The sequence below is a fragment of the Rhinolophus ferrumequinum genome, chromosome 22, assembly GCF_004115265.2.
Source record: "Rhinolophus ferrumequinum isolate MPI-CBG mRhiFer1 chromosome 22, mRhiFer1_v1.p, whole genome shotgun sequence".
Lineage (NCBI taxonomy): Eukaryota > Metazoa > Chordata > Mammalia > Chiroptera > Rhinolophidae > Rhinolophus > Rhinolophus ferrumequinum.
This window is the reverse complement of record NC_046305.1, coordinates 1771363-1797377: the sequence shown is the minus strand read 5'-3', so window position 1 is coordinate 1797377 and position 26015 is coordinate 1771363. Positions and strand designations below refer to the sequence as shown.

The 26015-nt window shown below is 45.1% G+C and overlaps 1 protein-coding gene and 12 non-coding genes across 14 annotated transcripts; 8 read left to right on the top strand and 5 right to left on the bottom strand.

Annotated features, from left to right (window-relative positions):
- Positions 1–1489: 1489 nt before the first annotated feature.
- On the top strand, positions 1490–1561 carry TRNAW-CCA (transfer RNA tryptophan (anticodon CCA)). Its single transcript has one exon. It is a non-coding gene; the product is annotated as a tRNA-Trp (tRNA).
- Positions 1562–4066: 2505 nt separating this feature from the next.
- TRNAR-ACG (transfer RNA arginine (anticodon ACG)) lies at positions 4067–4139 on the bottom strand. Its single transcript has one exon. It is a non-coding gene; the product is annotated as a tRNA-Arg (tRNA).
- A 218-nt stretch (positions 4140–4357) lies between these two features.
- TRNAS-AGA (transfer RNA serine (anticodon AGA)) lies at positions 4358–4439 on the bottom strand. The gene has a single exon. It is a non-coding gene; the product is annotated as a tRNA-Ser (tRNA).
- Positions 4440–7112: 2673 nt separating this feature from the next.
- TRNAR-UCG (transfer RNA arginine (anticodon UCG)) lies at positions 7113–7185 on the bottom strand. Its single transcript has one exon. It is a non-coding gene; the product is annotated as a tRNA-Arg (tRNA).
- A 1650-nt stretch (positions 7186–8835) lies between these two features.
- Positions 8836–8906, top strand: TRNAG-GCC (transfer RNA glycine (anticodon GCC)). The gene has a single exon. It is a non-coding gene; the product is annotated as a tRNA-Gly (tRNA).
- A 381-nt stretch (positions 8907–9287) lies between these two features.
- Positions 9288–9359, top strand: TRNAM-CAU (transfer RNA methionine (anticodon CAU)). Its single transcript has one exon. It is a non-coding gene; the product is annotated as a tRNA-Met (tRNA).
- A 407-nt stretch (positions 9360–9766) lies between these two features.
- Positions 9767–9848, top strand: TRNAS-UGA (transfer RNA serine (anticodon UGA)). The gene has a single exon. It is a non-coding gene; the product is annotated as a tRNA-Ser (tRNA).
- Positions 9849–10925: 1077 nt separating this feature from the next.
- TRNAQ-UUG (transfer RNA glutamine (anticodon UUG)) lies at positions 10926–10997 on the top strand. The gene has a single exon. It is a non-coding gene; the product is annotated as a tRNA-Gln (tRNA).
- Positions 10998–11480: 483 nt separating this feature from the next.
- TRNAQ-UUG (transfer RNA glutamine (anticodon UUG)) lies at positions 11481–11552 on the top strand. The gene has a single exon. It is a non-coding gene; the product is annotated as a tRNA-Gln (tRNA).
- A 2159-nt stretch (positions 11553–13711) lies between these two features.
- TRNAS-GCU (transfer RNA serine (anticodon GCU)) lies at positions 13712–13793 on the top strand. Its single transcript has one exon. It is a non-coding gene; the product is annotated as a tRNA-Ser (tRNA).
- Positions 13794–16556: 2763 nt separating this feature from the next.
- TRNAR-UCG (transfer RNA arginine (anticodon UCG)) lies at positions 16557–16629 on the bottom strand. The gene has a single exon. It is a non-coding gene; the product is annotated as a tRNA-Arg (tRNA).
- A 1119-nt stretch (positions 16630–17748) lies between these two features.
- Positions 17749–17820, bottom strand: TRNAM-CAU (transfer RNA methionine (anticodon CAU)). Its single transcript has one exon. It is a non-coding gene; the product is annotated as a tRNA-Met (tRNA).
- Positions 17821–19047: 1227 nt separating this feature from the next.
- On the top strand, positions 19048–25342 carry LOC117015341 (histone H4). 2 transcript variants are annotated; one of them, XM_033093950.1, is made up of 2 exons: positions 19048–19665; positions 24827–25342. In XM_033093950.1, exon 1 carries the CDS (start codon positions 19059–19061, stop codon positions 19368–19370), a length of 312 nt encoding a protein of 103 aa, XP_032949841.1. In that variant the 5' UTR covers positions 19048–19058; the 3' UTR covers positions 19371–19665; positions 24827–25342. The 2 variants fall into 2 exon arrangements, 1 of the variants encoding a protein (XP_032949841.1); XR_004421697.1 differs by having other exon boundaries at positions 19493–19665; positions 25169–25342.
- Positions 25343–26015: the final 673 nt, after the last annotated feature.

The window sequence follows — 26015 nt, the reverse complement described above, 5'->3', positions numbered from 1 at the left end:
ACGTTTGGATTTCCGTGCTTGCCGTAGAGGTACGTCCGGAAACTCGTCCCCCTTTGTTTCCAGCCTATGGCATTTGCGTTAAAAGTTCCGGCTTTCTTTGTTCTCCCAGGTAGAAACAGGAACGTGGACACAGACAAAGCCAGCCATCAGACCCCAGGTCCAAGATCAAAATAACCAATAGGGTGACTTGGTGCTAAGCCCCAGGGTTTGAGGAGTTCTGAATACTCTCTTGCTTGAGGCCTAGATTGGAACAGGGTAATTAGCAAAACCGAGTCTGCAAGGACTGGGGAATCATGGGTTTCCAGCTCTGGGAAAGAAAAGGCTACACATGTGGCTGTGAAACAAGGCAGCAGTGAGAGGAGAGGCTTCATCAACCAGGTGCGCCGGGGATGTGTTACTGAGACCGAATAACAAGCTAATTTTTAAAATGGTATCCAGACTTGCTTCAATATAGGCAGCAATCGATTATAAACAACCAGACAGAAATCAGCTGTGCTGTGAATTACCATTAATTACCAGCTAAAGCGAGTAAAGAAACTTCTGTGAGTTAAAGCGTTTCACAGAGTTTTTAGTTTCAGTTGTCGATTTGAGTTGATGTTAACTTCCAGGTCCGTCTGCAGCTCTGTTTTGTCAATAGCCTGTCTGATTTTAGCTGCAACCAGGGGTGGTAGCCATTTTTACTCTTTGGTTTTTTTTTTCTTATTAAAAAAGTAATTCAACGTCTGAAATAAAGCAATTCATTTAATTGTTTAATTGTTTGATAACACCAAACTCTATGGAAGAAACTAACAATTGGCAAATGTAGGTTTTACAGTAATCTGGGCACAACCAGGCAGGTGATGTGGGCAAATGCAGGATTACAGTAAACTTTGGAGTGATAGCAATTACACCAACATTTTATTGAGGGCTTCCTGTGTGCCAGGCAGGCACTTTCTAAGCGTATTTAAGCTCACTGAGAGCACTTTGCCTGTGTAAACTCACAGCAAGCCTGTGAAGTGGGTACTATTATCAGCCCCATTTCATAGGTGAAAAAAGTATAAATTTCAGTTTTCAGTCAACAGCTGGTCACCATGAATTAATCCTCTGGGAGCACCAGAGCTGCAGGCTCCTTCCTCTCTATGGGCGGCTGGAGATCCTCCTAACCCCCTCTCGTTTATTTTCTGAACGCCTATTCATCTCACCTCCCAGGCTGCCCGCTTCCAACATGCCTCATCCAGGACCCTAACCTAACCTATTCCACGCCGAAGCGACGGACAAAAACAACAAAAGTCCCCAAAACGTCTGTTTTTGATATATATGGAGAAAACTATGTAAGAAAAAAATGAGATAGAATAGGAAGAAGTGAGAATAGAAACAATTCGAAGGCAGAGAGAGTCAGGAAGTGATTGGATGAGGGAGCCAGGCATTCATGTGCAGCTACATCCTCGCCGAGTATCGAAAATTAATCCCACAGATCAGGTTAACAGATGAAGAAAGGGCGGCCCCGGAGGACCTCGTGGCGCAACGGTAGCGCGTCTGACTCCAGATCAGAAGGTTGCGTGTTCAAATCACGTCGGGGTCACTTCTTTTTAGTGTCTGTGTCGATGATAGAAAGGAAGAAAAACATTCCTTTCCTGCTTTCTCCGACCTTGGATATCCTCAAAATGCCTTAAGTCAGTAAAATAAAGATAGATACAGGAATACATATTGGATTTGGGGGGCTTATTTCTGGGCTCGTAGAAACGTTTTTACTCTTATTGCAAATGTTCTACATTTCACTTTTCACCAACTCGTGCGTATTCCCAACCGTCCCGGTCTTCTCTCCACGCTCACTTCTGTGCTGGAGGACCCTCTCCTCATCCACGTCTCTCTCAACCTTCGGAAGCTTCGCAGACCTTTCTCACACTAGTCTAGTTTACCTGCTGCACACCTGGGTCAGCTTTTCCATGTCAGAAAGGTTACATAGCAAGCAGAAAACCTGAACACAGTTGTTTCATTATTTATGTATGTATGTGTATGTATGTATCCATGTATGTATGTCAAATTCAGACTATAGGGAATGAAGTATTACACTAGAAAGTTAGTCCTCTGGGCTAGAAGTACCGTGAAACCCCTAAAACTATGTTAAAATAAAAATGTGCGTTTTTATCTTACCTGGGGCTGGAGACGCAGCCCCCTCCCCCCCACCCAAACATATTATGAACCATGGCATTACAGCATGGAAGAAAGGGAAGGCACTTTTATTTCATCAGAGTTTATTATGTTGTATAACTTAGACATTTGAGGTATCAGCAGGCATTTTATTACAGATGGAATGTACACGTTCACGTAGTACACAGTAACAGACGTTATACCTAACCATGCCTTTGGCATCGGTGAAGTGTTTCCAAAATAACTTTTTCCCATTTCTTATTAACCCATTTTTTAGGAGTTAGTTCAGGCCCATGACCATCAGATTGCAAAAGACAGGTTATTGCTTTTTTTGGGGGGAAAAAAAAATCACAGTTAGCTGTGTAGTTGGGAAAACAATGGAAAATAATCAAACCACAGAAAAGCCAAGTTCTAAGAGGAGCGCGCAGAGGATGCTTGCTGGACCCCTTACCCAAAGGTCAAGGGATAAAACCATCCCCTACTAGGCTCTTTTCAGTCCTTTTCCTCCCAAAGAGATCTGCCTCATCCTGAGGTTCCTCCTACAGTACAGTTACCATGGGAATCTTTAGAACAGGGAGCAGAGAGAGGACTCTTATTATCATTATTACAAATCTTGTGAAATGTTTGATTCTTTAAGTTACATCTATGAAAAAAGAATATTAAAAAAACTAAAAAAATTTGCTATCTGCCATGCGCATATCTTTTTTAATGAGGTGTCTAAATCTTTGGTCCATTTTTTTAAGCATATGAAAAGATGTTCCACATCACATGTCATGAGAGAAATGCAAATTAAAACAACAATGAGATATCACTGTGCACCTATTAGTGTCCAAAATCCAAAACATAACAATATCAAATATGGCAAAAATGTGGAGCAACAAGAACTCTCACTTGCTGGGGTGTGGGGGTTGGGGTGGGGGAGGGATGCAAAATGGTACAGACACTGGAAAGACAGTTTGGTGGTTTCTTACAAAGATAACAGTCCTACGACACGATACAGCTGTGCTCCTTGTTATTTGCCCAGAGCAGTTGAAATTTATGTCCACACAAAAATCTGCAAACAGATATTTACAGCAGCTTTATTCATAATTGCCCAAACTTGGAAGCAACCACATGCCCTTCAGTAGGTGATGGATGAATAAACTGATACATCCAGACAGTGGGATATTATTCATCATTATAAAGAAATGAGCTACCAACCATGAAAAGACATGGAGGAAACTTAAATGCACATTAATGAGTGAAAGAAGCCAATCTGAAAGGATACATATTGTAGGCAAAACTATGGAGACAGTAGAATGACCAGTGGTTGCCAGGGGGTAGGGGAAGGTATATAAATAGGCAGAGCACACAGGATTTTTTTTTGTGCAGCGAAAATACTCTGCATGATATTATAATGGTGGATATATGTCATTACCCATAGAATGTGCAACACCAAGGGCAAACTTTAATGAAAACTATGGACTTTGGGTGCTGGTGACATGTCAATATAGGTTCCTCAATTATTATAAATATACCACTCGGGAGGGGGAATGTGGATAATGGGGGAGGCTGTGCATATGTACCTTCCTCTCAATTTTGCTGTGAACCTGTAACTGCTCTAAAAATTAAATAGAGGGAGAGAGAGAGAGACAGAGAGGGAGAGAGAGAGAGAGAGAGAGAGAGAGAGAGAGAGAGAGAGAGAGAGAGAAGAGAGAGATAGTGAGATAGTGTCTGGTCAGTTTTGAAAACGATTTAGCTATGTGATTTTAAGAAAATTTATGTGTGTAAAAGAATAGTGAACTATATAGTTGGAACCTATATTACTAACAGTTTTGCCATTTTGTGTAAAAAGGTATTATAAAGTAAAATTTAAAAAATAAAAAACTTTGAAAATATATCATACAGAAAAGCCTAGGAAAGAGGAATGGTGGAGCCTCAAAGGGCATAATCAAAACGAGCCAGCCAGGAGTCGAACCTGGAATCTTCTGATCCGTAGTCAGACGCGTTATCCATTGCGCCACTGGCCCACCTACGCCTTACGTAGGACTTACACTTACAGAAAAAGTAGTGTAGTTTCTATGTTGCTCTAAATACGAACACGCGAATTCCTTTTTTCTGGACACCAAGATTTCGAACACCAAAACCTCAGACTTGAAACAGAAGTTCTGTTGGTTCCCTTGCCTCTTGTTCATCCAATATGATGTTACGTGGGCAGAAAGTGGCCTAACATATAAAAACCACCCACCGTAGTCGGCAGGATTCGAACCTGCGCGGGGAGACCCCAATGGATTTCTAGTCCATCGCCTTAACCACTCGGCCACGACTACCATTGAGTGATAGTCTTCCGTGTCCTTCCTGTTACCATATATCATTGGTCCTACGCAGCTTCAGGACTAGTACTAGGACAGGACGAGACAAAGGACACCGCGTCCATTCCTAAAACTGGAAGGGAATCAACCAACTTCAATTATTGCACGTGGTAAACTGAGAATGCCTCTTTGGGTCTTTTCTAGAAAACAAATCAGCGATATGTTGCAATAACTAAAAATTCTCATATTTTTGCTGGAGTAGCAAATTCATCCTCAATAAATAATGTGACAAAGATGTTCCTTACAGATCCCCTATGTCTTCAGACACCCAATCCAGTGCCTGGAATATAAGTAAGGGCTCCACAAATGTAAGCTGCTATTGTCACCATTATTTTAAATTCAGAAAGTGTTCCACAGGGGAGCCTGTTTCCTGTCTCTTCATAAAGCTTAAAATAGTTTAAAGCAAAAGATAGAATATTTTTGAATGAAATAGGAAAGTAGAAAATATTTCTGAGAACCCGATTCACTTCACTGCATGGGGCCTTTTCTTACAAGGGGAAAGAGAACTGTATCTGATACTCTGTGGATATTGTTTTAAAATATTTGCAAAGACCACCTTCACAGCAAGAACAGAACCCCAGGATCTCCACATTTCTGAAACCACACAACCAGTGTCACGATCTCATCTGTCTGTGTATACATGTGGGTGTATTAGTGTGCAGGTAAGGGATTCTGTATTTTATCAGTAGTTTCAGTCTATGAACAGAAGGACAGGGCATGGCTGATAAAACACTGCTTATGTGCCAATGGAATGAAAATCATCTCCAGCCCAGACCTCTCTTCTGGGTTCCAGAATATACAATGGTCCTAGTTATGTCTTTTTGCATGTCCACAGGCATCTCAAAAGCAATACATCCCAAAATGGATGCTGCATCTTGTCCACCCAACTTGAACTTCCTCCAAAACCCCAAATTTTTGACAGGAGCACCCAGATCCCCAAACTTAAAAGCTTAAACCCCTCTAACCTTCTTCCTCTCTGATTCTCACAGCCTAGAGGTTACCAGGCCTTCAACTTCAATTCAACCTCCTGATTATTTCTCAAATCTGGCTCTTCCTCCCAAGCCTCAGGCCCATTTTCTTAGATCAGGTTTTTACAGTTTCTCATAGGCGTTATTGCCACAACTTCTTAGAAGTCTTTTGGCCCCCAGTCCCTCCCCCCTGAACTGATTCATTCATTTCTTCATTCTTTCAAACGTCTTATTCTGAGCACCATCCTATGGCAGGCAATTTGTAAGTGCAGCTCATTCAGTGGCCACTCCTTTCAGTGATTTTTGGAGTAAACAATAACTGAAGTGGACATCTACAATTGAGTGTGACAAGTGGGAGGGCCAGAGTGCTGTGTTAGCCTGTAGGAGGGGCCCTAGATCCCCATCACCAACATCTTAGGTGGTCACCTGGAGAGTCACTCATTGGACTCCAAGCTTCGTGAAAGCAGGTTCCAGTCCTGCCTTCATTAGCTCTGACTGAGTACGTGGGTACTCAATAAATACCTGTGAAATGAATCATATTTAAACTCAGATCTGAAGGATGTGTGGGAGTGAGCCCAAATGGAGAGGAGGGTAGGGTTCTAGACCTCAACCTCAGATCAGAGACTGAGAGAAACTGCAGAAAGTTCTGTCTTGCTGGAGCATGGCTTTTCGGAGGGGTACTGGGGGGATGAGGGGCAGCAATGGCAGATAACACCGGAGACGCAGTTTAGGGCAGATTATGTAGGTGGGGCCATGTCAGCGCTAACTGCTGTGTTCATCTGAGAATGTGAATCTGATTGTGTCCCTCCCTTCCCTTCCTCACAGGTACTCTTTGCAGACTGGGAAGGTCACACACGGCATAGGAGGACTTCATCACGGGCATCTCTCTACCCTCTCAGCTCCCTTTCCCGCCACTCTGTCAGGAAGCCTGGGGCTCCTGAGGCAAGAAGTCGCTAAGGCTGTCGGCCTGAGTCTGTTGTTTCTCTGGGGATTGCACATGGTGAGTTTCTAATACTACCATTTCCCTACATTTGTTGGAGGGAACTTTTGTCACACTTGCTGACCTTTTCCTGCCTTTCTCCGCCCGTCTTTCCCGGGGTTCCCCCTGACAGCTGCACAGGACCCCATTATAACACTTGGAGCGCGGGTGGGTGGGAGCTAAGTAGTGAGAGGCCCTGGGTGAGGGGCTTGCACGGCCGTGGGGCGGGCGGGACGGACCTGGGAGACGTCAGCAGCCCGTAACGCGGGGAACTCAGCTGTGCGTCCGCGATGTCCCTCTCCGGCGCGCGTGGGGCTCGCCGCGACTCCCAGGCCCCGCCCCCGGACCCGAGCTTCGCCCAGCAGGCAGCGCTGAGACCAGGGGCCAGCCCTCCCGCCTGCGTTGCTAAGACGCGCGCGGGCGCTGCTGCGGAGCCGCGGACTAGCTTTTGAGCCGCGCTGCGGCACAGAACCGGCTGTGTGGTGGTGTTATGGAGAACGGAGATAAACAGGTGCTGGCAGGGGCAAAAAGAAACAAAACAAAGGAACGGGTGTGTAGGAGAAACACACTGAGGACAAACCGTTATGTTAAGGAGAAAAAGGAAACTTCTGACATCTGACTTTAAATGCGATAACAGAATGACTACCACAGTCACAGCATAGTCCCTTGAAAAAGAGATTAGGCCAACCACGAAGGGATTCGAACCCTCAATCTTCTGATCCGAAGTCAGACGCCTTATCCATTAGGCCACGTGGTCCCACCGTGAGCGTATTGGTGTTTGTGGGCAATTTGTTGAAAGAAGATACCCTGGAACCTGTAAGTGATAAAGTAGTGAAATTGTTGCTGCAAGCCAAGGTATGCCAACGGCTCAAAAATCTTACAGTCTGACTGGGGAAACAAGGTGAATCTAGCGGTCAAAAATACGTCAAATTACAACGGATGTAACGATCCAGAGAGGGACGTGGTGCTCCAACGACTGATAACAGAGTGCTTTATCTTTTGTTGGGAATCAGGGAGAAAAGCCAAAGCGAGGAAGGGACGCTCGCGCTGAGGGCTGACAGACGGAGGCGAAGACATAGCCCGGCTGCTTTATATACCCAGGGAACCTACCGCTGCGCGGCACGGTTCTCAGGTCAAGGCTGGGGGTCAGATAGAAGAATTTACTTCTGTACCCTCCAGAAATGCTACTCAAAACAACTCAGACACATAAATTCAAATAGCACAAAAAGTTCGGGAGAGGAGATACCCCAAGTTTTGTGATCTAGAGTGATGGTTGACTTGTCAGACCTGAGAAAGCTGCCCCTTAAACAAGCAGGGCGGGAAGAGCAAAGAGGCCGTGAGATTACACCATAGACCTCGTCGTCAGTGCCCATGCCAGGCTCAGGAACTGTGAGCAGGAGCTGCACTTGCCAACTGCCAGTTAGGGGCTGAGTTCTGTCGTCCCCACCCCCTACCCCTCACCCCCAGGACTCAGAATGTGGCTGTACTTGGAGATAGGCCTTTCAAAGAGGTAAGTGAAGTGAAATGAGGTCATATGGGTGGGCTCAGGTCCAAGACGACTGGTGTCCTAATAAAAATAGATTAGGACACGAACACACAAAGACCCTGTGGAGGCACAAGGAGAAGACAGCCATCCACACACCTGTTAAGAGGGTTGATCTCGGACTTCTAGCCTCCAGAAATGTGAGTAAATAAGTGTTGCCTGAGTCACCCAGTCTGTGGTACTGTTGTTATGGCAACCCTGGCAAACTGACACATTGCCCCTCCCCATCTTGGAAGAAGACGGGAAGTTTACCTACTTTCCTGAGAGACCAAAGTATCAAATCTCTAACCTGGAGCAGAGATTCTCAAACGTTTCCCCTTGAGGGCTTGCAAAAGGATAACTTCCAGTTGGTTTTCAGAGCTTCTTAGCTCAAAGAGGCTTATTTTGGGGGGTGGCAAATTCTGCTCCCTTCAAGAATTACCAGTTTTCCTGGGTACCTCCCATGTGTATCTGTCGCGCACATGTTAATACACGTCTACTTATCTCTTGCTAATCTGTCTTTTGTCACAGGGGTCCCAACCAAGGATTTAGAATGGGAAAGGGAAAATTATTTTTTCCTTCCCTACAATTTCTCTCCCAGAAAAGATGAGAGTTGCTCGGGGGATGAGATTGATGACGAGAGTCCTTTCGGAAGTCTCTGCTTTTAGGGAAATAGGGGATTTCAGGAACTCAAATGCCTCCCGTTCAAAATAATTTATGTTTTGTAGCAGTGGCTTATTTGGGACCCCTTCTGTATGATAAATGCATTGATCAAAGTGAAAGAGCTTTAAGAAAATCCTGAGGAAATAACATAGTTTTTCATTGTTTAGCTTAGTGACATAAATATAGTTATATAAAGACAATTAAAGGAACGAGGAGCGTGAAGCATTGGTGGTTCAGTGGTAGAATTCTCGCCTGCCACGCGGGAGGCCCGGGTTCGATTCCCGGCCAATGCAACGCTACTGTTATTTTTTCCCCCCAATTCCGGGGGAAAATATTCTCAGTGAAATGTCATAAAGAATACTTTAAAGTAACTCTGCTTCTGGTATCGGCGTGTGGCCTAGAAAGGCCAACATTAGCCTTCCTTTTGCAATTTCACCTTTATAAATTATGCCAATTAGCATGCGTTTGGTTTTCCAAAAGCCTGAAACGTCATTCTGTTCAAGATGTTTCGGAGGTGACTTCTAAGCATCTAGTATTTGGGGGTGGAGCGTAGCCATGTGCAGACATTAGGGTGCTGTTCCTATTCTTAGAAACAGTTAGAAATCACTTATTGTTAAGAAAGTGCCCGAATATAAAGCTGGAATATGACTCGAAATATGTTCATTCAACCGCCGAGCAGAGTGGCGCAGCGGAAGCGTGCTGGGCCCATAACCCAGAGGTCGATGGATCGAAACCATCCTCTGCTATGTGCGACCACATTTTTGATTTGAGCTCAGATTTTAGGAAAGGGGATAGAATACAAGTTATCACACTATCAGAGAGGGCCTGCCGACCAGTTCTGGAGGTGTGAGAATCTCCGAGGAAACTTGTTACAAATACCTTCCGTAAACGCTACTTGTCACACCTGGCCAATTTTGTGACACAGCCTCTCACATTTTGGGAGCAGCAAAACTGCTAGGGATCGGAAGGTGAATCGTGTCCGTCTGTGTTGCAATTTGCAGTACGTTCTCTAACCAACATCTCGGTCCTGCGAAGCCTCATCTTTTTACCTCGATGACAGGCACTCCAGAACACTCATTGAACGGAAAAACCAGTTTGTGACAGGACAAATTTTCTTCCTCATGAGAATTTATCTAGAATCCTTCTTAGTTGTGTAGTCGTGGCCGAGTGGTTAAGGCGATGGACTTGAAATCCATTGGGGTCTCCCCGCGCAGGTTCGAATCCTGCCGACTACGGGGTCTTGTTTTCCTCCCAGAACACCTACAGAACCAACTGGAAATTCAAGCGCACACACAGAAACTACGCGAAACACCCTCTTTTTCCTCGTTATTATATTTCTGCATAAAATTGGAAGCAAGTAGTTCTAGTCCTCCAGTGTAAGAGTCGGTATAGGATATTTTTGAAAATGGTTTTGGGAAAACAACAAGGAATTCTGAGACCACTGTAAAGTTGCTGGGGCTTTAATTCCTTTTGAACTATCTCCCTATCCGAAATCCAGCTCAGCTCTGACTTCCGAAACCTCCCTGTCTCTAACTTCTGCCAAAAACGTGGGTACATCCAGGACACCACTATTTCAATTCCGAGCGTGATTGATGACTTGGAATCAATATCTCAAACAGAAATATTCATTCTTTCCTCCTCCTTATCATTCCACTTCTAAGGCCAGATTGTAGAGATGAAGTACCAGAAAGAGAATTTGCAAAACTGCTCTCAGATAGATGTTGGCTAAATCTTATTTTTTAAAAACTGTTTTGCTCGCTAAAACTCTTTCTAGTACATACAAACACTGTATATGCAACTCAAATAAGAGTAAATATAGCGAAAATTATCTTTTATTGTACTTGCAATCGATCCATTAGGAAATGCGGAGAAGCCAAAAGAAGGAAGTAAAAATACTGAAAAAGGTAAAAGTTTTTCTTCATCCCCGAAATTACCAGGAAATTCCCATTTTATACTTAACTATTTTCTTCTTGCGTTTCCTATGTTATACATATCATAAGACGTTAAGCATTCACACGTTCCTCTGTAAACCCACAGGTAGAAAACCGTCACGGCCAAGTTAGGAATTCAGGAAATGCAGTTTTGATTTGGCAAGGAGCGCCGGTATTCAACCCTCCATGGGCCTGAGAAAAATTTCAAGCAAAGGTGAGGTCTGTTAGGCTTCTCGCCCAGCGGAGCCATTGTGTTTCTTCCCCGGATTCAGGGAACGTGCAGCCACCTGATGCGTCCAGGACAAAAATACCTACAATGAAACGCACACGACACTCCTGTGAACGCGTTTGCGAAAGCATGTCAAAAGGCATTATTTCGTGGGCCCCATGGTGTAATGGTTAGCACTCTGGACTTTGAATCCAGCGATCCGAGTTCAAATCTCGGTGGGACCTAGCACTCTTATATGGTCTTCCTTTTCCTTTAAATCACTGTCCTCTCTGGAGGAGCCTGGGGACACCTGCGTACTTGCGCACCTGAACACCCATCTCATCCCACTGTCCTGCATAACAGCATCCCCACACCTCCTTCTGGAATCCTTACCAGCCCTCTCCTGTGCCTCCGCCTCCATTGGACCAGAGTCCCCTCAGATCCTGGTAAATAAGATTTGCGCCTGGATGTATACGTATTCACGTTTCACATCCTGGACCTGAATTCTGTGTTCCGGTTCCATCAATTTCTAACACAAACTGGATCCTGAGAAGTCCTTAGTGTGTGCGAGTCCGGATGGTCATGTTTATCTTGGAGCCTTTACTGTCTGATACAGCAGATTTTTAAATTAATTAATGTTTTAAATTAAAACTATAGTTTACAAAATATTAAACAGAATGAGAAATGCGGCAGTGAGTATTCTTAGATGTCGCATGCCGCCCGCGAGTGGCCCCATGGTGTAATGGTTAGCACTCTGGACTTTGAATCCAGCGATCCGAGTTCAAATCTCGGTGGGACCTGTCTTTGTTTTGGTGATCTCTTCACGAGTGCTTACCTCCAATCGCCATTGTGTCCCACCTAGTCTGTGCGTAGGAACTTTTCCACTCTGGCTTTCTTCTCCCTAGGAGCAGCGTGTAATTCTTTACTGTTTTCTGGGACTTCTGAAAAGTATCCTATTTAAGTCACCTTTGTGTCCTTGTAGAATATTCATGCTTTTGACATCTACTCTAGTCTGGGTTCCCCAAATTAGTCAGATCATCTTAAGCAATTTGAGTGTTCAGGGTCTTAACAGTTCGTGTGTCAGAGTTCCTCCCACAAAACTTTTGTCTGAAGCCCCTTCAAAATGCTTGGGCCTGAGGCAAGAATATACATAAGAACTGCAGTAGAAAGCTCCCCATGGAAGAGCCGGAGGTTAGCACTCTGTATTCTGAATCCGGTAATTAGAGTCCAAGACCCTCTGGGACCTCAGCAACATGTTGGTGATTTCCTCTCTGGGGTTCTCCTCAATCATTAGCTCACCTTAGTGGTGTACACGTCTGGCTGCAAGTGCTGCCAGTTTCTTCCAAAATCAGTAACCAATTCAACATCAAGCCACTGGCCACGAGAAAACTGTTTTGAATTTGAGCTCTGCTTCCCCCTTACATTTGATGTCCCATTTTGCCCAGAGTTTCTCAGATCTTGGTGAGTAAGATTCCTGGCCCCCATGATTAAGAGTTTATATTTCACAGTCCCCAACTCAGACCCTTCCTTTCCTGGAACCACTTAAAGTGTTCCATCAGCTTCCAAACACTAACAGTGCCCTAGAGAACCTCCTACCGCACAGCGGTGCAGCTGTCGTGTACATCTTAGACTTAGAGCCTCCTGTCCACCCATTAGAGGCTCTGTACAAACTCCTGAAGCTAATGTGTTGCCTGCATTATTTTGAAGATAAACCCATCTGTTAGGAGCGTACCCTTTCAGTGGAGACCCAACTTCAAGGGCCTCATGATGTGATGGCGAGGCTCTGGACTTCATATCTCAGAGGACTTGTCTCAGCTTTGGTGACCTTGCCTTTGAGTTTCCCCAAACCTAGGGTACACGCTGGTCTTTACAGTTGGTCCCCTACACTTGCACTTCTTCCCCCATCAACATTCAGTGCCGTGCTCTTTTCTCTGGCTGCTGAACTTTGCCAGCCCATGGGAGTCTTCTGTTGAACATAAACAATTTCACAGACACAGAAGCATCAGACATGGTCATTCTCTGATCGTGATGAAAAGAGACAGAAACAAACACCAACCAACCAAATAACAACAACACATTTCATATGCTTGTCTAAGAACAGACGATGAAAGGTCACTGCAAATCACAAAAATACCAAACATCTTCTATCACCTAATATGAGGGACCACTAGTTTTACAGATTTAGCTTCAGTAGATTCTTTTCTTCTTCTAGATAAAATTTTTATTAAGGTACTGAATCACAGAATTATGTCCTCCCTTCCCAACAGCCTTCAACCCAGAACAAAGCCCGGTTTTCTTTAGCCCTCCCCAAAATCACGGACATAAGACAGATGTTACAATAAAGACTTTTTTTTTTTAAGTAGAGATATAATTGACATATAACATCAAGGAAGATATAGGTGTACGCATATTGATTTGATCCATTTATATACTGCAATATAATGATCACAGTAGCATTAGCTAATACCTCCATTGTGTCACACAATTATTATTTCTTTTTTGTGATGAGAACATTTAAGACATAGTCTCTTAGCAACTTTAAAGCATATAACACAGTATTGTTGATTATTATCAGTATGCGGTGCTGCAGATCGTATTCAACTTCTAACAGCAAGTTTTGTACCCATTGACCCACATCTCCCCAATTCCTCACTCCCCAGCCCCTTGTAGCCACCATTCTACTCTCTGTTTCTGAGAGTTCGGCTTTTTTAGATTCCACATTTCTCTTTGAAAGTGTATTTTGTCATTTTTATTCAGGTCCACATCCTTGTCCTGTCCCCTTGCTCCCCAGACTAATCTTTTTATTTTTCTTCCTTTATCAAAGCAAGAGGACCATTCATACAAGCAGAGACATCTTTCTCGTTAATAAAAACACGCAATAAAATAATAAAAATTACAAAACAGAGTTTTGCTGTGTAAAGAAATAAAATATATTTGAAAAAAAAAAACCGCTGTAGGTGACGAGGTGGCCGAGTGGTTAAGGCGATGGACTGCTAATCCATTGTGCTCTGCACGCGTGGGTTCGAATCCCACCCTCGTCGGGTATACCCATCCCACACCCAGGGCGTTGTGTTTTAGCGCGCACGAGCGGCTGTTTTAGAGTTCCGTGAACCAGACCGGAAGTTAGGGGTCAAACAACTCTCATTACCGAATCCTGAGGAGACTAGGAGCACCTATGCGCAGCAGAGGTGCCCACCGCCCCGCCCTGCCAAGATTCTCCCGGCCCCCCGGCCTCACTCCTGCCTCCGGCCTCACTCCTGCCTCCTTCCCACTGTGTGGCTACACGCAACGGGGGGGAGAGTTTTCTCGAATGTACTGGATGTGTCTGTCCAGTGGTCCGTGTGGTTGCAGGCACCACAGGTGATGCTAATGCACTGTTGGGTTGAGGAACACAGGACATACTCTTCTCTTTGCTCATTGTGCTACCTGCTCCCCTGTCTTGGCGGTTTTGGTCGAATATTCTTCACCTTTCAAATCCCAGGCACGTTTCCAGGTCCAAGGTTCTCTTTCGTGACCCCTTGTCACTCTCTACCCTCCATCCCTCCCCAGCTCAGGTCTGACTCTAGCTTTGTCTCCTCCCAGGAGCCGGCACTGTCCACACCCTGTGCGTTTGCTTACGGCATTTCTTTTGCCAGGACGCTTTCTGCTCCCTGCCGGCAAAATCCTTTTGCAAGACCCAGATCAAATGTCCCGTTCCCCTGAACCTGCCAATGACAGCATTAGTCTCCTCTTCGAATTTTAGTTGAATTAATTTAAATCAAAGATCTTTTCCAAGCGCTCCAGCCTGTTTATTTCTCCCTTTTTTGATGTTCTGCCACGTGCATCTTAATTTTAGCACACATAAAAATCTCACCTGCCACCCGTTTTCACCTTATAGTAAACTATAGCAAGGGGCTGGGTAAACCGTGTAGAGTAACAAAATTTGAAGGAACGGTAGAGATTGTTTTTCTGATACTTCCCTTCTATCACCTGTCTCTATTTTACAGAAGAGGAAACTGAGGTAGAGACCCGACAAATCCAACCTTTCCTTATTAAGGTTCATGAGAACCAAGTTCTTTTAAATCAAGTGGATGAGGTGATGAGGTCCTTCCAACATGTTCAATTTCGGAAAATGTGGTTGTAACTTTTGATACCTGGAGACTTCTTCTGAAGTACACTTGTCATAAGCCAGCACATCTCCCAGTGCCTCATGAGGATGGAGGCCTAAGAAGCCCAAATTTTGAAGCAATGTCTGTTTTTGAATTTTCTCTAACAATATAAGGTTTTTATGGTATATATGGTTTAAAGATGGCTCACACACGTTAATCCATTTAATCTTGGAAATGAGAACAGGGGAGGCGGTGATCCAGATTGGAAGCCAAAGTGGAGTCCAGGAACTGGATGATATGCTTTGTATATTTTGCATTTTCTCCAATAAAGAATCAGAGATAATTTATATTATGGACACCTGGGCAGTCTTACCCCTCCCACCACTCCCTTGCCACTTTACCTTCTCTGAGAATAAAGTTCTAGGGGTAGCACCCTTTTATATCCTTGTCTCTCCAACTTTGCACACTGTACAGTCAACAGATATTTGTAAAATAAACACTTAAAGGCATATTGTGTGTATGTGGTGATAGTGGCAGGGCGAGGGATTGAAACTTCACCCAGGCAGAATATTTGTCACTCATCCAGCGTGAGTGACTCCTGTGATTACACATCAAAGGATGATTTTAAATGTGCCAATCTCCCCAATGTAGAGAAGTAGATCCTGGGGTAATTTTGCCTCTGTCCTTCACCTCTTTCAAATTCAAAGGTTCTGTTTTTTCTTTAATTAAAAAGGAGAGAAGAAAAGAATACATGAAGTAGAAGTGAGCTAAGCCTATTGGTTCTCTCCGTACAGTTTAGCCTTTACAGATGACTGGAGGAAACCAGAGTCAGAAGGGAGATCTAAGAAAGAGGCCAGGGAAAGGAAGAGGTAATCCTTCCCTTGTTTTAATTTTCATTGCTTTCACCTACAAAACCACTCATGGCCTCCACATTTGAACCAGCATTCAGATCTGAAATTAAGCACCATCTGTTTCACATGAAGTCAACAGTTGACAATTACTTTTTCTTCATCCTAAATTATTATGAAATTCAGCAATCTAGGCACAGAGATTGTGTTTTGGGACATTTTATGCAGCTATCTTCTCTGTTGCTGTTTGCATACACACTATGTAAACACTTGTGCTGTTTTAATGACCTTAGGATTTCAGTTCTGTCATCTAGCATTGAACTCAAGCTGTTTTCATCGCAGCACAACCAAACGAAGAAAGGAAGATGAAAAAAGGAAGGGAAGAGTGGAAACCAGCGGCAGCCAGGACTTGGAAGGACACACGGACTTAGACGGGAAGCAAGATGCCAAGAAGAGAGTGTGGCCTCCAGCGAGGCAGCCGGAAGGGGAAGCAGCCGGTCTACCCGTGTGCTGGGACTCAGCAGCTGCAGAGAACTCAGAAAGCTGCAGAGAATTCAGTTGTCAGATCTGAGTTCCCTTTTCCAAGTGGCTCAGAACAAGCCGAGTCTGTGAATATGAAACTCAGGCGCTCAAGATCCAGATTTGGGGAGATCTCGAGCCCCCAAGTTATCGGACAGTCTTATTTCAGTTGACTTTCAGCCTCCTTCGAGCCCTGACACTTAGTTCTCCCAGGGCTTTTGAGAATGACATCTTTGAAGTAGAGCGGGAAGAAAGAAAATAATTGGGAACATACAGGTGCCAGGTGATTTCCGACCCCTACATAAGATAGGGTAATTTTTATTGAAATGCATAGCAGCTAGAGTAAAATTAACCACGAAGGGATTCGAACCCTCAATCTTCTGATCCGAAGTCAGACGCCTTATCCGTTAGGCCACGTGGTCCTCAGCCAATAACCTTTGCTGCAATACTTAGAAAGTACAATAGGCTATCAGTCCGGTCCTGAGTACAAGCTACGTAATAACGAAAAGTCACTTAATGACACAAAGGCGAGGGCGCCCGCGCTTTTCATCATTGGAAAGATGGAAACTCTAGATTAAGTGGGTCATTTGGGGCCACGGAGTCGGGCCTGAGGAAGGGTAGGGACCGACAGTCGTTTCGGTCTTGTAGCACATGGGGACTCCATGGAGGGAAAAGTAATTTACGACTGCGGAGCAGAGAAACTGGAGTTTACGGCGCCTAAAATATGCCGAAGTATTGTATATTATCTGCATCGAGGGATATTTTTTAATAAGCTAACTCAGAGTTTCATCCCTTTAATACTCACCCATTTTCACTATTTTCAGACTCTGGGTACTTGGTACCTCTGCCTGCACAACTGTCGTGGAAACCGCTCCCGAAGCCTGTCTTACTAGCAGGCAATACCTCGCCATACTGCAAGGTACCTGCAATTTCCCCTTCCCATGCTCTTCTGGTGCCTTCTCTGATTGTTACAGTGTGACATCAGAGCACTTTTCACGCTGTGTCTCTATCCGTTTGAAGAAGAGAATGCTTTTCTGGGCGTTTAGAGAGGTCCAGGGCCATTACTATTATTTGAGGCTTCCACATATTAAGAGATTAAAGACAAAAACAAAACACTACGGTAGGATTACAAAAATTTTGACTGCTAATAGCTTTTACACTTATAGATGAATCTACACAAAAAAGTATTTCAATAAAATCATTCTATGGACAAGATATTTATAGAATTTATAATGTTCTGTAGAGTGCTTGTCCTAATAATGCGATCTAGATTTGAAGTGGTATTTTGGATGGCCTCTTTCATCCTTGTCAGTGCATCTCTGTGAATTCATGTACCTCATTTGAAGATAACGGTCAGCAATGTACATATAAGACATTTCCTTAATTTTCTTAATTCCCAGCCTCTGGGAGCATTGGTTCTCCTGGTTCATTTATCTTGGCTTTTCTCGTTTTCTTTTCTAAGTGTGAAACCAAGCTACCAAAGTTTAAGTAGCAGGGGAAAAAAAAAAAAAAAACACAAAAATCCAACAAAATACCACTCTTAGCAGAGGATGGTTTCGATCCATCGACCTCTGGGTTATGGGCCCAGCACGCTTCCGCTGCGCCACTCTGCTGTCTGGTATTGAAGCTTTGCTAATAATTCTCTTAAGTATGTTCAGTAGCGATTTACAGCATGTTTTAAAAATAGCTCGCGAGAGCTCGCCTACATATTACTTATTTGAATATCTTCATTACCACAACTTGCCAATTCTCTTTGGAATAATGTCGCTAGCGGAATCAACGATTCAAAACTATGAGCAGAGAAGTAAACATTAACACACACTTAAGATACTGGGCGCAGAGGTGAGTGGCTAGATAATGAAATGAATTACAGGAAAGAAAAGACACCGGGAAGGGACCCGGTCTTCCGTGGCGTGAGAATTCTGGGGACTCGCCTTCGGGAAGAACACCGTTTTGGTTGGGTTTCCCTGAGTGGCTGTGTGGAGGGTGGGTCCCACAGTTTTTAGACCGGGGCGTATGGGGAGGTCAGTTGGAAGGGCTTTGCCGCAGCAGTGCCGGGGGCGCGGAAAATGTGGGACCGAGGGACCCGCCTTTCCACGAAGGTGAAGCCGAGGCTCCCGTGCGACCGTCTCCAAGCAGAAGATAATCAGTGAGATATGTGTGAACGTGAAAGGGGCTGTGTAATAATTCGGTGACCGACAGTGACCTCACGGAGACCACAACTCCCTAACGGGCAGGTCATGGTGGGTCGTCAGGCCCCAGGCCGGTAACTTTTTAGTCAAAGGTTATCTGGGACTTAATCAAGCCCCGTCCACTGTCCTTGTACATCTAGGTTCGCAGATCCTTGAAATACCAGAAACCATCCTTTTTCAGGCTCCGGGTAACCACTCTCAAGGGAGGGAGCACATGGTCTTAACTGTCCTGCACCTTGCTTTCTCCCACCTTCACGCAATCTTCTTTCCCTTCCTTCCCTAATTCCAAGTGCACAAAAGATACTGCCAAACTGTCATTCCCGGGAGCATCTGAGACCTTGCTGGTGGGCAATGTCGTGAGTTTGGCTCAAATAAACTTTTACGAAAACTCTCTACGGGTTTTGAGGTTGTTACATGGATCCAAGTATGCTTAGTTTTACCGAGTTAAAAAGTTCCGGAAATTCTCATCCGGGGACTCAGGACGTGGGGCGGGGGCGGGACCAGTCGTCCATGATGTCTGGGCTTGGGCCTCAGAGGCGGGGCCTACGGCTTGAGGAAGTGCTTGCGTGTGTGCGGTGTTCAATTAGGTCCGCACTCTGCGCATATAAAGGAACTGCCACTGCTCTCGGAGTTGTTCGAGTAGTTTGGGCGTCGCAGCGATGTCTGGTCGTGGTAAAGGTGGCAAAGGCCTCGGAAAAGGCGGCGCTAAGCGCCACCGCAAGGTTCTGCGTGACAACATCCAGGGCATCACCAAGCCCGCCATTCGTCGCCTGGCCCGGCGGGGCGGCGTAAAGCGAATCTCGGGGCTCATTTACGAGGAGACTCGCGGGGTGCTGAAGGTTTTTCTGGAGAACGTGATCCGGGACGCTGTCACCTACACGGAGCACGCCAAGCGCAAGACGGTCACCGCCATGGACGTGGTCTACGCGCTCAAGCGCCAGGGCCGTACTCTGTACGGTTTCGGGGGCTGAGTCCGAACTCGCACGCTCGCTTTGTGCAGCAAAACCAAAGGCCCTTTTCAGGGCCGCCCACTGCTTTTCGGGAAGTGCTGTGTGCAGTTTCTCATTTTTTGTTTGTTTGTCGTGTCTTTGGGTTTAACTTCAGTATTGCTTTTAACAACTAAACGCGGGAAGGTGACTACTATAGTTGTCAATCAATCGTGTGCAGACAGGAGGTGCGACACCTTTGAAGCATCGGGAGGAGAGACTTCTGAGGGCTCAGATAGGAATTAGTAAACTGGAGGAATCTCTACCCGCTCCGGAGAAGGTAAAGCTATGGAACCTCCAACTTTGGCGGGCCTCCCATTAACCCCTTGTCTCTGAGGATCCACCATGGGCCGCGGTGCTCCGAGGGAGGGAGTCTGCAGTGACGGGAAGTCCTGGAAGTGCCGCCGATCTCGTTAGGCCTGGTTGGTCCAATAAACGGACAAACGACAGTAATCTGAGGGTGCAGCCGGCTCCTTACAGGAACCGAGATCGGTTAAAAACACGTTGCCAGTAAAACGCTGGGTGTTTATTGCTAACGTGTTTGTCCCCAAGCGATATCAGGAAAGCTCGGCTTCTGCCCTCGTCCCCCTTCCACCTCCCCAGGCACGGCGTTAGTGCCGTCACCCCCAAACCTGGGTCCTTGGGGTTAAATGGCGCTAATTGGGCCTTGCTGATTCCCGTTCTCAGGCTGGGCCCCTCCCTAAGCCCGAGGCCAAGCAGTTTGTAAGTTGCCGCTCCCTGTAGTTACCAGACCCGGGAGCCAGTGTCCTAACTCGGTCCTGTAACTTCCCCGGAGCCCGAGGGCCGAACTTGGCACGTGTAAAGGAGGAGCTCCCTCCGCGCGCCAGGCTCGCGGGGGGCTCTCGGCCACCTCCCCGCGCCCTCCGCCTGCCAGCTCCCCGCCCCAGACCGTCACCCATTTTCAGCAACAATCTTTTCTCCACCAAAGCCTCTTCTCGGGGTTCACGTATTCTCGTTAAGAGTTGGCATCTTTAGATTTGTTTCCATTTTAAGTCTCATTGACAACGCGGCACTTAAATGCGCATTTTAGGTGCAGTTAAAGCTCTCCTGTTTGTCAGGCGTTGGAAGATGGTTGTTGGGTGTCTGTTTTTATTGCTTTGCGGCCGTCGTGTAGTGAGTGTACGCGCGCTTGGCCATTTTAAAGTTTCAGGTGGCTGCGAAGGAGCTCGCGTGGCTTGTCCACCTCCCCGGGACCCTTCCTTGTCAGTCCTCGGGTTCTCTAAGTGGAAAATGGATGTGTGTGGCTCCCGAGTACTAAGAAGGGTTAAACTGCCCGCGAGGTGGCAAGGGAGCCTCCCTTCCCGGCTTGTGTCCCCGCGCCCAAAATGGCGGAGGGCGAGGGACAAAGAGCCCGCTCCGGGCGGGGAGGGGTCCGGGGACAAAGGCGAGTCCGTGAGCAGACGTGTGGCTCCCGCCTGGAGCGCGCGCTGGTGTTCCCTGCGACAAGGCGTCCGTTGTAGCAAAGGCCGCGGGGGAAACAGGCTGAACACGCGGGGAGAGCTGAAAGTTCAGCATACGGACGAGTGTGTTTCTGACCAAGGAAAAGCTAGGTAGGAGGAGGTTACTTAATGAAGAACACAGAAATGTCAGCTACACTTCACTGTTAAGCACACATGATGGTAGTCACTGAGGTCTTCGCAATTAGTTTTAACCTTTTAAACCGCAGTTCTTTTTGCACCAACCTAATGGTAAGTGTACACTATTTTAAAAAAAGAAATAAACCTTTCATATAATCTCACTTAACTAAAAACAAATTCCTTAATATCAAATATTCCCTCTTATGCCCCAAATGTCTTAGAATCACCTCTGAGCAAACCACATCAGTTATGTCTCAGGTCTTAATGTAAAACAGTTTTTCTCTTTTCCGTCCCTCACCCATTTTGTTTTGTTTTTGACGCTCGGTTGCAGGAGAGCTGACCTACAGAATGTCCTGGTGAGTCTTATTGAGTGAAGGGGTGATTTTACTTGACTTCTATGCCCTTCAAGGTAGAAGTGACTTCCATGGATACAATTGAAATTGCGTTAATTTTCTTGTCAAGGAATAGGTTATAGATGGTGTTATGACCTGAAGGGAACCAAAATGTTGTCACCCTGAAAGTGCTTTTTTGGGGGGATGTTGACTTTAAGCTGTTTATTAAGAAAAATACTCAGAAAGGACTTTTGATACCCCCTCTCCTCCTCCTTTTCTGCCCAAAAGATCCAGACAGAAAAACCTTCTGCAAGGGAATCCTAGGATGTTCACCTTAGCTCAATTTGAATTAAGCATGGTAAATAAGAGGGCCCCAGCCAGGCAGGACATGTTAGCTGGAGACCCCATGTCCCATTGTTTCAGTTGCCCAGCAAGAATTTGCCTGCCACATGTGTTTTGCTCTTCCTGAAATACCCGTGAACTGCCCAGTCCCACTTCTGAAATCGAATACTCCATTCCTCCTTTCCTTTGTCCAAAAGTGTCATATATACCCAACCTTCCCTCATTGTCTTTTGAATTTTCATGCTAATGTGAATTCCCCGTGTGCGTGTACTAAAAATACGATTTTCTACTGTGAATCTGTTAATTTGATTATTGGCCCAGTTGGAAGCACTTAGAAGGTGGGAGGAAAAGTATTCATTTTTTTTTTAGCCCCCATAGTACACACTGTTGTACCATATCAGGGGCACATGATGTCAGGCTTATCCAATTTGGAAATAATAGATCAATCACTGGCTTAGGGTGATCAGTTCCATTGTAAAGTCATATTTTTCCTCCTTGTGGCCAGCAAATAATGTGTAGGGTCATATTTTGAGACTGAGACAATGGAGTAATTTTAAAGCTCATCTATTTTAAAGCTATACACTGTAGTGCGTAAGGTAGGACAAGAATCAGATGTTATTGAAGCCAAAACAGTGCTTTGAGGAGATAAACTTGTGTGAGAATGTTATTTTAACGAACGAAAAACTGCACACATACTATGTACCAGGCACTGTTCCGTGTTCTGGGAACTGTACCAGTGGATCTACGTGAGCAAGACAGTATTTTTATGTGCATGGAGCTTATCTTTTATTGGGGGTACAAACCAAACAAGTGAAACGTCTAGTGTGTCAGACGGTGCTAAGTGCTATGAAGACCACGGACGCAGGGAAAGTCAAGAGTGTGGAGGAAGGAGGTGATATTTTAAATGATATGATCATGGAAGGCTTTACTAATAAAGGAATGATTGGGGGAAAATTGAGAAAATGAAATGCCATGAAGGAAGACCAAGAAGGAAAGCCTGAAGGCAGCAAGGAGTTACTATGGCTCAGCCCGGGTGGGTGTGGGGGTGTGGCGGGAAAGGAGATAAGGTCTGGGACTCAAATGGAGGTGAGTAGTTCCTGTGTGGCTTTCTAGAACACAGCACAACAGACCACGATGGGTTAGCTGTTTGGAGTGTCGGAGCCGAAGGAACACAAGTCCTGTTGGAAGAGAAAGCTTAGTTTTATTTGTGACAAGTAAAGGAGGCAGGGGAGTCATTTCCAGAGCTCTTGTCTCCCTGAAGGGAGGCTTAGTTATTGCTTTTCTACACGATTTGGTTAATTACATGTTGATTTCTTCTTGGCAGTTGGCTAAACTGACCTGGTTTTCCTTCTGGTCAAACTCATCCCGTAGCAAGGAGAGCATCTAGTAACAGCTGCCCAGACCTTGTGACCCATGTCCTAACTGACAGATGTAACACCGACTTTTACTCTAAATGATGTGAGAGCCATTGTAGGGTTCCGAGCAGTGGATGGATGTGATCTGACTTGTATTTGAAATGATCTGTGTGGATGCCTGGTGGAGAATAGACTGATGGAGCCATGTGGGGGCAGGATCAGTTTGGATGCACTTTAGAGACAACAGACACTCAGACCCATGTGTTACTGTTGGAGACGGTGAAAAATAGTTGGATTCTGTTTCTATGTTTAAGGTAGGGTTGGTAGGTTTTTCCTGAGCTAGAGAAGGTAGGGTCTAAAAGAGAAAACGCATGGATGACCCTAAGGATTTTAGTCACAGGAACTGGATGGAGATGCCAGTTGCTAAAATGGACAATATTCTGGAAGGAACAAGTTTTGGGGAGAGTCACAGGCATAGTTTTGGACATGCAGAGTTTGATATCCGTGTTTATATCTAGGAGGACGATGTGAAATAGGCAGTTGGATATATGACTGCAGTTTCAGGAAGACTGGAAACATACTTAGGAGTTGTCAGAGCAGAACTGCCCTGAGAGTGAAAAAGCCATAAGACCAGCTAAGATCGCTTATAAAAGGGGCTGGTAATGAAGAGAAGCAGCTTAGGACGTGAGTCCCAGGTCAGATAACAAGAACTCTTTGCTCTGTGCTCACAACATGTGGATTCATAACTTAGTTTTATAAGCACTTCCTGCTGTAATTCTCCCTTTCTCCTGTGACTCTCAGAACAAGCAGAATAAATACTATGCTTATTTTACAGATGTGGGAAAATGCCTTCAGTAATGAGTATATGATGAAATTGGGACTTTCACTCCAATAATGTGTTCATGCTACAGCCATAGGCACGTCACGTTGGGGACCCACTGACAGACACACATCCCACCCCAATGCACCCACCCTCCCCACATATTCACACACAACTCCAGGGAGCTCTCAGGCCTCTCCAAGCCTCTTCATGGAGCTCTGCTGCCTTTTCTCTTCCCTTGGCTTCACCGGCTCCCGATCTGAGAAGATGCACTTCAAGAACACGAACCTCTGTGTGCTTCTGTTCCCAGATTTCAGTTTGCCCCTTCAATTCTGGTCACCAAATGAGGATGAGAGTGATGTGTGCCATCCCTGAGCAGAGCCTTTCAGAGCCCTTGTGTGGCCTGACTATTGCTTCAGCCTGGTTCCCAGGATGAAGAGGACAGGTGGCATTAGAGCAGTAACTGACCCACAGTCAATAAACATATGCAGAGCATAAACCAGTACTGTAGTAAGTCCCTGGGACTTGGGGATGTCACAACACAAATAACGTGAGTGTAGTGATATAGTGTTAGATCTCACCTCATTTCCGGGAATTGCTTTATTCAGAGAACATTAAGTTGCCATGTTGTCTGTCACATGTGGCTAATGCTCCCTGTTGTCACAGCTGTGCTAGTGTAGGGTAGATGTTGAGTAAAATTTGTCTTCATTGGTTGATGTGAGCTTTTGTCTATTAGCTTTTATCTGTTCCTGTATGTGAGATGATTTCTGTGCTGTGATCAGGGGTTGAGTAAATTCCCCCTTAGGTCTCATTCTCCCGAGCAGGGGAGACGTGAGATGAAGTTTTCTGTTTGGTCTCATTCTCTTGAGTAGGGGAGCTATGAGATGATGTTTGTTGTTCTGTCTGTGCTGTGAGGTGATGGTTAGCTTAGGGTTAAAGAAATTCTTGATCAGGGGTTAAGAGAATTCCCTTTGTTCTGTTTCGCCCACGTCAGCAGATGAAGTGAAGAAATGGCTAAGTTATATCAAGACGACGTGACAGCAGGTTGCCAGGCTTTGGATAGACCTTGGGCTGATGGTCCCAAGCAAGAACAGTAGATATTGCTTATCTGGATGAATTAGCCCTTCGGCCAGATGGGTAACATTCATATCAGTAACTGCCGGACCCTCCCGGAACCGGCCATTCCCGGAGGGGGAGGCAGGAACAAAAACATTGCTCTAAGGTACATCTGAGAAAATATATAAGACAGACCTCAGTTGGTAGTGTAATGTTAATTATTATTTCATCATTTGGTCATTTGTCATTGGTGATTTCTCATCATTCTAACATTTTGAAGACTTCGAACAATGTGCAGCTTATAACACCAGGGGATGTCCTCACTTCCAGCCGCGAACTTGTTGGCATCTAGAAAACTTGTATGCAGCTTGCAGCTTACAACATCAGAAGACGTCCTAACTTCTAACAACAACAACAACAACGACAACGACAACAACATTCTTCAGATTGTTAACACCTTGAAAACATATACAGCTTGCAGCTTATAACATCAGAAGATGCCTTGACTTCTAACAACAACAACAACAACAGCATTCTTGGGAACTAACAGGCAGCGGTGTGGGAGATGCCTGAGTTTCTCCCAGCTACAGACCTGGCAAGGTTTTGATTTATGACTTTCCCAGTTCTGTTCTCTCACAGTTTGGTGAGCTTTTGACATCTACTGTAACAGTTACCATCCTCTAGAGCTTATTACTGTTTTTGGATACTCCTTACTGATGTTATTTGTGTCTTTAGCCAAGTGATTTTTGATCAATAGTAAACACATGTTGGGATCTCTTAAACTTATGTGTATGTGTACTCCTTTAACGTGACATTGGTATCAATGTATATAGTTTAGTCTTAACCACCTTTACTTTCTGTCATTAGCACATTCTATTAATTGCCTTTGTCTTTTGCTATTGCATATTGCTAAATAAATTGATTAGATATTACTAAATAAGTTCATCAGCCCCACTCTAAGCGTGTGTTCCCCTCTTCCTTCTTTTCTCCGCTCGTCATTACAGCTAGAATGTGTGATTATGCCTAATGAGTTCATATTCATCTATCTGTTCTCCTTGGTTGAGGTTTGCTTTGTTGGCTGCCAAAAAAACAAAAAAACAACAACAAAAAACAAAAACAACCCCCAA

What these genes read in the sequence shown, in the direction of transcription:
- LOC117015341 (XM_033093950.1), top strand. Translation starts at nt 19,059, where the DNA reads ATGTCTGGTCGTGGTAAAGGTGGCAAAGGCCTCGGAAAAGGCGGCGCT.